This window comes from Protopterus annectens, chromosome 13.part0 (genome assembly GCF_019279795.1).
Source record: "Protopterus annectens isolate FY-2018-M chromosome 13.part0, PAN1.0, whole genome shotgun sequence".
NCBI lineage: Eukaryota > Metazoa > Chordata > Ceratodontiformes > Protopteridae > Protopterus > Protopterus annectens.
The window spans coordinates 921,516,063-921,530,994 of NC_056747.1; the positions used below are offsets into that span (position 1 = coordinate 921,516,063).

A 14,932-nucleotide genomic window follows, 5' to 3' on the forward strand; every position below is an offset into this window, starting at 1 on the left:
AAGAATTCCAAATTCTGGACTGTCATGGATCAGCCCATTCTGCCCCTCCTACAGAAGGATGACCGGATGTACTCTATTGGGCTTCAAAACACATACTATTACATCAAAATGAACAGGCATTCTCAAAGATACCTATATCTGGCTGAGAGACAGTCATTACCAGTTCAGAGGCCTGCCCTTTGGTCTCACCACAGCCCCCAGGGTGTTCACCAAATGCATGGCAGTGGTAGCAGCTCATCTAAGACCTCTCAGATTCAGAGTGTTTCCTTAGTTAGATGACTGGCTCCTTACCGCACTGACCAGACATTTTCTGGAAAGAACCAGGGATTACTTACTCCAATTATCTCATTCTCTGGGAATTACAATCAATCTGGACAAGTCACATCTTCAACCAGTTAAAGTATTGGAGTTTATAGGGGTCCATCTAGATACAGTCAATTGTCTAACTCTTCTTCCTCAAAACAGAGTTCTTACTCTGAAATCACATGTCAAACAGGTTCTTTCTCATCCTTCTCCCCCAGCAAAAATGGTACTGAAAGCCCTAGGGTCAATGGCTGCTGCAATAACTTTAATACCCACTGCTCGTCTTCATATGAGAATACATCAGTGAAATCTAGCAATGATCAATATCCATTACAACATCCGATAAAATTATCTCAGGTTTGCAGAAAATCTCTGCTGTGGTGGATACACTCTGAGGAAATTTGTCAAGGACGTCCATTTATTCTTCCTCCCCTGAATGCCACATTGACCATGACCTAGTTGGGGTGGGGTGGGGGGGGCGTTCAGACCATTCAAGGCATGTGGTCCCCAGAAGAGACCTTTTTGCATATAAATGTCCTAGAGATGAGCGTGGTGTTTCTATCATTGCAACCTCTTCAGAGCTTTCTTCCACAAGGAACAAATGCTATTCAAACGGACAACATGTCAGTAGTCTGGTACATCAACAAACAGGGCGGAATCAGATCTTACCCTGTTTGCCGAGAAGCAATGATTGTTTTACAGTGGGCGATCTCCTCCAACCGCTTTCTTGTAGCAATGCACATACTGGGGAAATCCAACATCTTAGCTGACAAGCTCAGCAGGACTATCCTGATGCCTCACAAATGGTCTCTCAATCAATCAGTGGCATATATGATCTTCCACAAATAGGGTCAACCATGCTGTGATCTATTCGCCTCTCCCCTCAACAACAAATACAACAGGTTCTTTGCCTTAATTCCCCCACAAGGACATTCACCAAAAGATACTCTAGTCCATGTTTGGCCTCCAGTCTACTTCATGCTTACCATCACCTGCATACCTCTCAACCTGGAAACATCAGAAATCTGGACAAAGGCCCATGAAAAGTAGGTACAACTGACCAAAAATCTGTACACTGATTACCATAACATTTGCATATATAATTATCTAACCATGCCCACCCCAATGGAATTGTGAAATACCAACATTCAAATGCAAGTGTTTTATTTATATTAACATTTGAGCTTGTTTCAAACTTTGAATGTGTGTAAAACTAAAATACAGTTTTCTTTTATACAAATAAAATTAACTGTTTCTACTGCTCTGATGGATCTTCCTGCATATCCACAAAATAATCAGCAATAACTAAAAAAATGTAGTATTTAAATTAAAACGAGTTACGTAACTGGATGAAAATGCAGCATACAGCATAACTATTCCCTATATACAGTATTAAAGGTGTACAGCTGGAGGAAAGATAGAAGTAAGAGAAAGTTAGAGAAGAGTGCATATATGGGATGGTCACTGAATAAAAATGTATAGAACAGGACATGGCATAGAGATGGCCCAAGTCATTGACTGAATTAAAGGCTTTCAACTGGACATCAACCTGAGAAAAGCCAATCTATATGGAAAGCAAACTAAATTTCATCTTGCAGTATCAGGGAGTATAACCTTCTCAGGACAGTCTGTACTCTTCAATCTTTCCATAAGTTTATAAAGTTTACAGAGTCCTACTGCTCAATACAAACAGTTGTCTTATACCTATGGAGAATTCTCTGGATCTCCTGGTGACATACCTCTCAGCCTCTTAACACAGCCTTCTTTAGCTTTGTCAAGAATCTTAACAAAGCCTTCTTTAGCTATGTCAAGAATCTAAGTGGCAACTCGCAGATATGCTCTGAGCTAGTGCAAAATAGTACAAAATATACTGAACCCACTGATATTGCCAACATCCTGGCAGATAGATTCAGTGCAAACTTCACCCCCCCTCTCACCCCCAAAAGGGCCCACAACAATACCGGAAAAGTGTAGTGTCCCGGAAATCACAGACGCACAGGTGAAAACAGCCCTTTCAAAAGCCAAAAGCACAGCATCAATGGGACCAGATGGTGTCCCAGGCTGCGTCTTGCACGAACTACAGAATGAACTAACCCCCCCCCACCTAAACACACTGTTCAACCTCAGCCTCTCCGTTGCAACGTGCCCATAGAATGACACACAGCAACGGTTATTCCGCTCCACAAAGGAGGGGCCACAACTGACCCTGGTAACTATGGTCCCATAAGCCTGACTAGCCTGGTCTGCAAGGCTATGGACCGCATCATCATGGAACTCATTAACAAAGATATTGGGAACCTCCAAACACTTGACTCGATCCAGTTCGACTTTGTTAAGGGCAGATCATGCCTACTAAACCTGGTTGACTTCTTTGAGACAGTCACCAAGGCCATAGATGAGGGGAAGGTAGTTCACACAGCCTACCTTGACCTCAACAAGGCTTTTGACACCATTCTCCACTCAGGAATTATAGAAAAACTCACCAGCCTGAACATAATCCCCTACATCATGAGATGGGCTGCCAACTGGCTTACAGACAGAACTCACACGGTAAGAATAGCAGGCTCCAGGTCCGACTCTAAACCAGTCACAAGTGGTGTCCCACAAGGCTCGATCCTGGGACCCCTACTGTTCGACATATACTTCTCAGAAGTATAGACAAACACAGGAGGACTATGGCTAACCAAGTTTGCCAATGACTGAAAACTGGGAGCCATAATTGACTCTCCGGCTGACACGGACATTCTCTAAAAGGGCCTTACTGAGACGGACACCTGGTGTCAAAGTCATGGTCTCAAGCTAAATGCCAAAAAATGCATAGTCATCCCATTTGGGAAAAACAAAACACCCATGAATTACCACATAGGTGGCAGCCCCCTTAATACAGAAGAGGTAATAAGATATCTGGGGACCCAGGTAGATAGTAATCTCTCCTTTGACAATCATATTGCCAAAGTAGTTAGGAAATCCTTCTATGTAGCCCATCTAATTACTAAAGGGTTCGCATCTAGAAATAAAGAGGTTATAGTGCACCTCTACTCATCACTCATCAGATCCATCATAGAGTACAATGCCCCATTTGGGATGTACCTGACAAGACACGTCCAACAGATGGAAAGACCACAAAAGTACCTCACCAAGAGGATTACTGGCCTCAAACATATGTCCTATGCAGCCCGACTGGAAAAACTCCAGCTGTACTCAGTCGCATATCGCTTACTCAGAGGTGATCTCTGCCTGACTTACAAAGTCATGTTAAACTCAGAATTGATGGACATGCTCCAGCTAAAGAAATCCAAGTCACTGCGAGCCACTCACTCTAGTGAGCTAAACCTCACCACAACAATAAATAGAACATGCTGGAGGGATAGATTCCTGTTACAGAGACTCCCCATGCTTTGGAACAAAACTCCTAACTACATCAGGCAGAGCCCCTCACTAACACTCTTCAAGAGAAACCTTGACGAGTGGATGGGTAACAGAAAATACACCCCTGGCATCACTTCATTGGCTCTTCTTGACAGAGGCTCAGTTAATTAATCAATGGGGAGACGAAAGCTGACACACTCTGGCTAGGCTTATAAATGCCCTCAGTCAGATAGCCTAGTACCTACCTATGAACCTATGAATCTATAAGAAATCTGGACAAAGTCAAAGCCTAAAATAATGGTGGGTCAAAGGCCCAAAAATATGGACAGATTTTAAATATTACTCTTAGAAAGTTGCTACATTAACAGGATTTCTGCTAGCATACATTTTTAGAAGGATATGAAGTCAGAAACTCAAATATCTGTTATTATTTAGTGACTTCAATCCTTGGTGATTTGCCAGAAAACCACAAATTTTATGAGAAAGACCAAAAATATGAGACAAAAATCTGGACATTCTGCAAAAATCTGTAAAGCTGAGAGATATAATGATCGAGGATGAACTAAGACATTTGATTCCCGTCTTCCTTATACTTTATGTGTTGGTGACTTAAATGCTAGCACAGCAGACAATGATTTGAAAGTACAGGAATGGTCGTAAAAATTTTTAAAAAACCTATAGCTTAAGTGATGTTGACATATGTGCCATCGGCACCATTTTGCAATTAAAAATTCTGAAAGTTCTTGGGTAAGGAATGTTTAGTCAAATATTTACGATGGGGTGAAATGGTGCTCTGCACAGTGAGCCTGCTAAAATTCCATGTGTAATTAACCGTATAACTAAACTATAGATTCAATATATAAACAAGAACTACAATCCTTTCACATCAGTAGGACACACCACATCCTCAATAAGCAAATCAGTAGTTTTCATTTTAGCACCAGCTAAATATTCACGGTTACAGAATTGTAGGTATTTCTATTAAAGCATAACAATGGGCTTATGTTTTCTATACTATGTAAAAGAAACTAAGAAAACATCTCCCACAAAATACTAGAACTTTTTATAACTTTTCAAGTTGACAGATCAGCATGCTCTTTGCTGAAACTGTCTTACTACTTTCTTTCAGAATGTTTTCTTTCAATGTGCCGCCTCACTCAGTTGTCATTGTGGTTTCCTGCAAACAGATAACATCTGCTACAGGCGAAGCCAGTGGTCAAGTAATTGTAACTGTGAGGGTGCAGCTGCAGCCCTTGAAATAATCTAAACTAAACAAGACCACATGAACAAGGGAAAAAGGTAATTTGAATCCCCATGATGTAGTGCTTCAAGAATTAGAGCTAATTCAAGGCTTAAGTGAATGCTGATGTAGAAATGCAAAGTAAAAGCATTATTACTCTTTACTTCTTACCAACTTTCTGTGCGTCTACATAAAAGGAAATACACAATTAAACAGGCACTTGTTTTCCTTTTGCACTTCAGGTTTAAAAAGAAAAGCAAATGTTATCAAATTAGGAAAAATAAATTAACGTGCTCTAGTCTTCTCTGGTGCATTGTGCCTATTCCTTTCAATAGCTATCTAAGGCTATTAAAAATGTTTGTTGCCTGCTGTTTTCAGTGGGTCTTTTGGTTGTTTAAGGGTGCTTTAAAGGTGCTTAACTGCTATGTTTAACTTAAACGCATTACAGATTATTTCGTTAAACACCCAAGAATTCAAATATCATCCACATTGCTTATTAACATTAATACATTCCATGTCAAAACATCTACTCTCTGAAGTTAATTTTAAGTAGGTTTATTTTGACATGTTACAGCTTTGTCAGTTTGACTGCTACATAGTCTGGCTATTAGTGGATATACTTCTTGTGGTGTAAGGTTCGATTCCTTCAGCCTAAAGCTGGGATGGCATACATAACGTAACCTTTTCTTTTTATTATTCTTTTTTACTTACCTGCAGCCAGAGGTAGAACTCAAGCCACTGGAGAAAGTACATTTTCTTATCCTGAGACTGGGAGTGCAGACCGGTTGACCGGACTGTACTTAACTACAGCAGTCTGCAGAAGTACTTGGGCTTTGCTTGGAACTTCTAGCAGAACTTAACTTAAACTTATACTGTTACTGTAAGTGTAAACACAGGTCTGAGTCCACTCGCTTGCTGCTGCCTGGCCTGCCGTGCTGCCCTGGTATATTCCAAATTTCCAATCCTAGATCCAAATTTGAAACAGGTGCCTGCTAATGTATATAACAGTTCCAGTGTCTCTGATAGGCTGACAGTCTGGCTGAGTGCCTCACAAAGCTGATGCATGCATTGTCATGACGTCAGCCACAACTTAAATTGGGGAATTACAGGGGCCACTCGGGAATTCATGGCACCCCATTATTTTGCCCTCAAAACCAGTAAATACAGAGGAATTGAGTATGGTCAAGAGGTTTACTCCCCTGTCTCTAATCCCCAAATTTTTTTCAGAAAGCGCTCCAGCTGAGGAACAACATAATCCTCATTACCCCCTTCTGGCCTCGGCAAGTGTGGTTTCCCTTCCTATGGTCTCACCGAGTATGTCTTCCTTGGACACTGGATCCCAGTCCAGACCTCTTGTCATACCTGTTAGGAATGATTCATCTGGACATTGCAGGCCTCAAGTTCACCACATGGTTTCTCCAATTCCAATGATAGCTAGACATTCCAGGCTTTCTTCCCCAGTTTGCCAAATTCTTTTTTCATCTCACAAACCATAATTTCACTGATCCACTCCCTCCTGTTTCAGATTTTCTTGCCTCCGTCTTTCAAAGTGGGGGAAGTTTCTCCACAATCAAAGTTCAGTTAGCAGCCATCTCCAACCAACACATACTTCTCCTTTGGCTGCATCTAAGTTATTTAAGGCCTTTCTAAAGGAACCCTTTTACTTAGACTTCCAATTGTGGCCCCCCCCTACACTTTGGAACCTGAATTTGGTACATTCACCTTCTGAACCCTCAGCTAAAGTAGACCGTAAGTTTCTGTAAGGGAAAACTGTCTTTCTGGTAGCCATAACTTCAGCAAGACGAGTATCTGACCTCCAAGCACTCTCTTTGAAACCACTGTATTTGATTTTTCACAAAGATAGAGTTGCCTTATGCACTAATCCTTCCTTTCTACCAAAGGATGCCTCTGAAACAAACATCAGTCAAGTGCTCAATTTACCAGTTTACTTTCCCAAATTTGACAATAAAGGAGAATATACCCTTCAACTTTTAGATATACATAGGTAACTTTGCTTTTACCTTCACAGGAATAAAGAATTTAGGAAAACAGATCAATTGTTTGTCTCCTTTTCTAGTAATGAGATAGGAAGCCCAGTCTCAAAAACTACACCAGCCATATGGATAACAGATTGTATCGGATCCTAGAATTTACAGAAAGTGGCCGCATCTGATCCGAGAATAAAATCCAGACCCATTTGTTGAGGAAGAATGAAAATGGACAACACTGATGCATAATTATGGTGAGTACATAATGTTTATTTTTGTTGATTTGTTGTGCAACAAGTCAGTTTTTGCACTTTCATCTTTATTGTCAGGCTCTTCAACTCTTCTTCATATTCATCCATCAGAGTTGAATCATCTTTATTTCTGAGTTTATTAATATTTATGCCAGCAATTTTGATTCCACCATGCTTTTATAAACAGTGCAAAGCAGTTCATAGGTTCATAGGTAGGTACTAGGCTATTAGCCTAAGGGCCTAAGTAAGCCTGGCCAACAACAAATATAAATAAATAAATAAATAAATAAATAACACAGTTCCCTGGCTTACGCCAACCCAAGAAAGTTTATTTCCTGTGCCCCTGCTGAGCAGAGTCACAGAAGTGATCCCCGGGGTGTATTTGCTATTTCCCATCCACTCATCAAGATTTTTCTTGAAGAGTGCTAATGAGGAACTTTGCTTGACATAGATAGGTAGCTTGTTCCAGAGTATGGGAAGTCTCTGGGACAGGAATCTATCCCTCCATCATGTTCTGTTTATTGTGGTGACAAGGTTTAGGTCCCTAGAGCATGTAGCTAGGTGGAATTGGGATTTCTTTAAGTGGAGCATGCCCAACAGCTCTGGGTTTGACATAGCTTTGTATGTTAGGCAGAGACTGCCTCTGAGTAGATGATATGCGACGGAGTAAAGCTGGAGTTTTTTGAGACGGTCTGCATATGGCATCTGTTTGAGGCCAGTAATCCTCTTTGTGAGGTACTTCTGTGGCCTTTCCAGCTGCTGCAGATGTCTTGTGAGGTACATTCCAAAAGGGGCATTGTACTCTATAATGGGTCTAAGGAGCGCAACAAAGAAATAACAGTTGTATAGCTATGTGTAGCTACTGTTTAAGGATATTTGCCACATTAAATTGTCTTTCCCCATTGTGTTATTCTTCACTGATATGCCTAGAAGTGATTTATATATTAATGAGGAGATCTGGTGCTATCCAAGGTCCTACAGTCAGGAGCTGGGCAGCAACACTGTGTGGGGTCACAGCAAGTATGGTTGTTAATGTAGGTTTGCCTACACAATAGAAAACTCCGCTGCTGGTAGAGTTTTTCATATAATGCAAAGCAGGTAACAGAAATTCTTTCTTTAATTTTAAGATTGACATGCTGCTTAGGTCTGTTTGTTGTGCAACATGTTTGCAGGGAGGGGATCACTGCAGTCACAAATGGTATATTATTTGTTTTTATGCAGAATGAGTCTCATAACTTATGCCACTGGCACCAGCCAGTGCTCAGGTAGTGAACTATATGCAATCACTGGAAGGGATGATTTACACAGGTGGTATGTGGACAAGGTATTTTGTGTGCATAGTGGTGTACACAGCAGACTTAAGTGCCAAATCCCTCTGCATTTATTAAAGTAATGAGCACATCTGGGTAAGACCTATGTACAAGGTCTTTGAATTGCAAAGGACTTTGTTATTCAGGCATGCTTTGTACAAATCATATTCAATGGCAGATAAGGCTTTATGAATAGTTCCCAGAGAGTGTTTTGAATAGGTTAAGGGTGGAGGCTGATAAATAAATGTCTGCTTTCTGTCTTAAAATACCGCCTCAAGAGATTTGGGTCAAAATGTCTCGTTATGTTTTGTTCCTTATACCCACAAACTGAAAGCCAGACCCCAAGAGTGGTAATCATTAGTCTCTTCTTACCAAGTTAAAAAAGTTACCTTAGAGAATGGCCAAATTGTGCATTAAACCCTGATTGGAGAATGAATGCTCTCCACCAGGCTGTTACTATACAGGGAATGCCCAATGAAAAATTAGTCCACCATTTCACATCAGCATATTAAACTGCCATGAAGCTCAGACAGCAAAAATAAGACAGTCACCATTTTTACACTTGCTGAACAAGCATAAAAAATAAGATTAAAAATAAATAAAAAGAAAAAGAAAAGTGAGTATGATTGTGTGTGTGTGTGTGTGTGTGTGTGTGTGTGTGTGTGTGTGTGTGTGTGTGTGTGTGTGTGTGTGTGTGTGTGTGTGTGTGTGAGTCTGTCTGCACTTTTCTAATATGTATATTTTATGTGTTTGTTAGTATGTCAGTCTATATGCGCTTCTGAATTTGTGTCTGTGTGTGTGTTTGTGTGTACATGTGTGGACATTAAATAATTATATAGCTTAAATTTTGGATGCAAAATATTTCCTCTAACAAAAATTACATATATTTTAGCAAGTGGAGGACTTATTTTACATCAAAACCATATAAAAAATTAGTAATAACAGATAGACCAATCTTTAAATGCAATAATGCCTACCAGGATGCATGCTATTGAGTAAATGACACCCTCACCAGGGTGTAGTGGCCCTCTATCTGTGGCGTCGGGCCTTAGAACACCCCTGGGTATGCATTATTTACACAATAATGTATACCCTGTCAGGAATTATTGGTTGCTTAAAAGCTGTGTGGTCAAACATGACCCTTTATTAGAATGTGGCCCAAATCCAGTGTGTTAACAATTAATCTAACACCTTAATCAAGTAGTTAAAAAAAAGCAAATCAGGTGATCACTGTACTTCCCCACTAAGTTCCTTATTGTTCATCAAAATACAACCCATCAGACACAAACTTTGGATGAGGAAATTACTAAGCTTCTGCATTAAATCTCTTAACTTGTACCAAAGTCAGACCATTTGACCAGTTAAGAGTCCAGCTTGATTATAGTGATATTGATACTTAAAAATCACAAGGAGAATAAAGCACTGCAAAATATAATTTGTCAGTATCTAAAGATGACCATTCTTCTACATACACATTATTTTGCTTTTATTGGTCATACATTACCTGACCCAATGAAGAGACTTGTGGCAGACCTGAAGCACCTGGTCATGTTGGCTGTTGGGAGTTGTTTTTTAATAATTTTAATACTGTCCTATTTGGCACTTGCAGAGAAAACAAATTTATAAAACACTCATCAAAGCAGAAAGAAAGAAATATAATATCTTTTAAAAGAGAATTTCAAATACCAGAGACATAATACACTTGATTTTACCTAAATAGCTAAGAAGTGATGTATTTCATGACTCTTAGAATGACAGTACTAAACTTGCAAAATGGATTATTTTTATAAGGAAACAAGAAGTATTTCATTTGTTTCTGTATATCAAACAATAACTAGTTATGAATAATAAAACTCTTATAAAGTTTATAATTATTTACTAAATAAATACTTTTATTGAACCATTTTGTATTGTTTTGGTGCAATTTAATGCCTTTTTCCCCCTGAAAAAATATCTGAAATGAAATCACATTTTTAGTTAAATTTCTAATGAGTATCACAATGTAGAATGCATTTTTAATACTTAAATGACAGAATAGTGCATTTTTATGGACAAATGAATCATTTAGAATTCATGACCTAGCTGTAAGATGTAACTGAGTTTAGCCCTCTGCTGATTATAAATTTATATTTGAAAGTACATGTACGCTATTTCTATCAGACCTTGTTTAGAGACACATAGATTATGACATAATCATTGTTATTATGCATAATATACATGTAGCAAAATGCAGTATGCAAGATGACATGAGAAACTTGGCTTATTTTTTATTCTAAATTATTAATTTAATACAGGTAGATGTTTTATAGAATGCATGTTTAAGCACTGGAAGGTGATCTAGACTGACAGAAATTAATACAAGCATATAATTTAGCATTATCTGAGGTACACCTTGGTTTTAATATGATTAACTCAATAGCACAAGATATATATTCATAATAGTTTAAATATTTTACAGTACTTATATTTCATTTAAATAAAGAATATCAGAATCCTTTATTAATACAATAATGCTATTCTAACACAGTTCACAAGATCTATTTCAGAAATGTATTTAATAAAGGGTCCCTATATGCTCTGCCATGTTTGACACTTTGTTGCATATAAACAGATTCAGCACTAGATGGAGCTTTGACATTGCTTCGAATTTCTTGTCATTATGTTATCTTCAAAACCATGAGTACTTAACTCTTTAACCACAAGCTTTCGGGACAGATTTTTTTAGAATTGCTCTTAATAGTTTAAACAAATTGTATGCCTTTTTATTTTAACTTAACTGGGCTTCAATACATATTTTGTTTGTCAAGTTTCTGAATGTCCTGTACAAGAGAGTAAATGCCTATAACAGATTATGCATCTTTATGTAGAATAGACACATACAATGTACTAATATTAACTTTTCATCTTTTGGTGTAAGTTAACATCTGCTTAACAATTCCTGTATCAAATCCTGATGCACATGAGATGTTTAGGAGGTCTCTGTTATTGCCTTCCCTTTTCCACTATTCCCGTCCTCTAGCCATCTTGAACACCCCAGGGTGATGTACAATTGCTGTTCTGGACTCTGTGACCTTAATCGCTAATGTGACATTCCCATCCTTTTTCTGCTCTTCCCCTCACACTGGTGAATATTGTGAATACTTTGTACCCATGTTGAACCTGGTCCCGAGACCATAGTCTTTGTTTGAAGATTGGACCCTGTGCCTGCAGCCTGTCATTTAACAGTGAATGTATGTGCACTAGTTTTAACTTAACTTAACAACTGTATCGCAATCTCTCAATCTGGTCTCCCCATTGTACATCACTCATCCTCTCTCCCAATCACCCCAGTCTATATTGCTCTACTCCCCTGAATCTCATTCCAAGACTTCCCACTACCTATAACGGACTGCCTCAGTCCACAAGCTCTAATACCATCTCTTAAAATACCACCCCCTATTACCAGCTGTTCTATACATCCAGACTACTAGCTGTTCTATCCATCCACCTCATCCACTCCCTCTACCTGTTCTATCCATTCACTGCCTCTAACCGACTGCCTCAGTCCACAAGCTCTAATACCATCCCTTAAAATACTACCCCCAGTACTAGCTGTTTTATCCATCTACTCCCCTACTCAAAGCTGATATCTCCTCCACACAGGACATCCCTGTCTTTAATTAGCCTTTATCCCTGTATCTAAACCTAATCTTTCTGCCCCTGCCTCCATCCTGCTAACATCCATAAAAAAGTGTCTCTTACCCACTTACACCTGTATCACTAAGTAATATTACCTCCCTTTTCTCTCTCTTCTGCCACTCTGAGCTATTATCCCAACTCCAACCTACATTACTGATTGTTTTTCTTGTCAATCAGGCCTTCCTGCTCCGTTCCCCCTTGCTCCAGTCGGGCTCACTCTGCCTACCCTACCCTACCCCCATTCCCGGACCACCCCCATATTAATTAGATTTATAATTAACCATACCCCACCCATATCCAAGTAACCAATCAACACAAGCCCCACTTTCAACCCCTCCCATACTCAAGGAGCCAATCAACACAAGCCTCACTCTGTAAACCCATCCCACCTACCTCACTAAACAGACACATCTATCAACTGTAGCACAATCAGCCTTTACTAATCATTCCCACTTTCTACAAGTGGAAACCCTTTTCTTTCTCCACAGCCTATTCTGGTACATCTGTACTCATCAAACATTCACTAATGCCACTAATAAACTTCACTGTACTACTTCTTCTTTCATACTCATACCACTTCTACACCTTACACCATTCCATCCCACTCACACACAACTAAAAACTACCTTTTGTACAACTATCCAACTTCACAAACATAACTCTTACTCCACAACATCTCCTAGCCTTTACTCCACTAACACATTATTATTCTTCAAACACATAATCCTAGCACATGCACAAACTACACTCCCCATAACTCAAATTAACTCTAAGTATAAACTGCTACAAAAACACCATTCGAAGAGTACCTCCACACTTCCTCAATGTGGAGACATCCACCCCAACCCAGGACCCATTCCATCTGCCTTTCCCCCTCTCAAACCTCATAAATCCCTAAAACTCACTACCATAAATATACAAAGTATCAGAAACAAAATTCCGGAATTCCATGCCTGGATAGCCCATTCCAGACCCAACATAATTGCCGTAACCGAGACATGGCTAAAGCCATCTATAAAAGACACAGAGGTCCTCTCTCCTGGTTTCTCCTGTTTAAGGTCAGATAGACCCTACAAAAAGGGGGAGGAGTTGCTCTTCTCTACCCTAACTCTTTCACTATAATCCCTTACGCAAACTCCATTCCCTAATTCTCTGCAGCTGAACTCATCATAGCACAGCTAAAAATGAATGATTTCAAAAGTCTGTGCTTGATAGCCATTTACATCCAACCTGACAACAATGTTCCTATACTAGAAGAAATATTAGCCTGGACCTCAAACAATATCCACAGTGAAACTATAATTCTTCGGGATGTCAACATTAACTGGCTAGATCATACAACTCCTTCTCCAAATGTTGTCATCAACCTCTATAACTTTACTCAGCTCATTACTGCTATAACCAGGCCTAGAAACAATAATAACAATGGCACTTTACTTGACTGGATTTTAGTGTCGGACTCCAACAAAATTACATCAGCAGAAACTCTACCCTGCAATATCAGTGACCACCGTCCCACCTATATAACACATGCCCTCTCCTCAACCTTACACGATCACCAGTATAGACCCTCCAGACTGCTACCTAACGTCAACCCTACAAGCCTCAACAAAACATTAAGTAACATTAATTGGAGCATTCTAAAATATTTGCCTCTAGATTAAGCAGTTGAATTTTTCAACTCAGCATTCCTCAGTATACTCAGTAGAATAGCCCCCCTCTGGAATAAGAGAATAAAAACAAATAATGTAATCTGGATTTCTAGAGAAACAAAAAAAAAAAACTTATGAATACCAGAGTCTGAGCATGGAAAAAAATGGCATAATAGTAAAAACCCCATAGATCTCCAGCTATTCAAACAATTCTGCAATAAAGTAAAGCATATAGTTATTAAAGACAAAAAGCCAATACTACCTCCATTGCCAAAATGACCACAACTATAACACAAAACATTGCTGGAATTCAGTCTCTACTCTATTAAACCTGACATCAAAAGCAACCCTTGCTCAAACCCTGACAAAACCCCTGTTGAATTATCTACCATTTTAAACTCTTACTTTATAGACACTATATCCAAACCTGCCTCCACCTTTCCTCAAACTACTCACAACAGCAGCCACACAGCAACACACCATTCTGCAGAAACCCTTCTCCCCAAACATTCTCTTTCTCTCATATTCCCACTTCCACTGTTACTAAACTCCTGCTAAAACTCAAACCTGGTAGCACTGCCCCAGGCAGCTTACCCCCAGAATAGCTACAAATGTCAGCCAAATCCATCAGCTACCCCATAAGTATTTTCATAAATAGATCTATTCAAGAAGCCTATGTACCATCCATTTGGAAGAAAGCTTACATCATACCCTTACACAAAGGTGGTAATAATTCAGAAATCTCAAATTTCTGCCCCATAGCCATTCTAGCCCCTATTTCTAAAATAATGGAAAAATGTATAAAAATTCAACTTATGGATTATCTATCCCAAAACCAACTCTTTCCACCACTCAGCATGGCTTCCACCCTGGTCACAGCACTATAACTGCTCTAATATCCTTCCTAGACACTTAACCACAACTGCAATGATAGTAAACTTGTGTCCACACTCTTTCTTGATCTCTCTAAGGCTTTCAACATTATCTTGCATCCTCTCCTTCTTTCTAAGCTCTCACACCTAGGCTTGTCTACTCCCATGCTTAACTGATTAACCAGTTACCTCACAAACAGACAGCAATCCACCAAATGGTTACACTCCTTCTTTCCTTTTCTAATTACTTCCACTGGAGTTCCCCAAGG

General features: G+C 39.4%; 1 protein-coding gene across 1 annotated transcript in view; it reads right to left on the reverse strand.

The window, feature by feature from the left end:
* Positions 1-488: 488 nt before the first annotated feature.
* LOC122787981 (melatonin receptor type 1A-like) overlaps positions 489-14,932 on the reverse strand; it is a 51,411-nt gene continuing 36,967 nt past the window's right edge. Inside the window, exon 3 of the mRNA XM_044054909.1 lies at positions 489-613. Within this exon, the coding sequence (XP_043910844.1) occupies positions 489-613 (125 nt within the window). The remainder of the gene's footprint in view (positions 614-14,932) is intronic.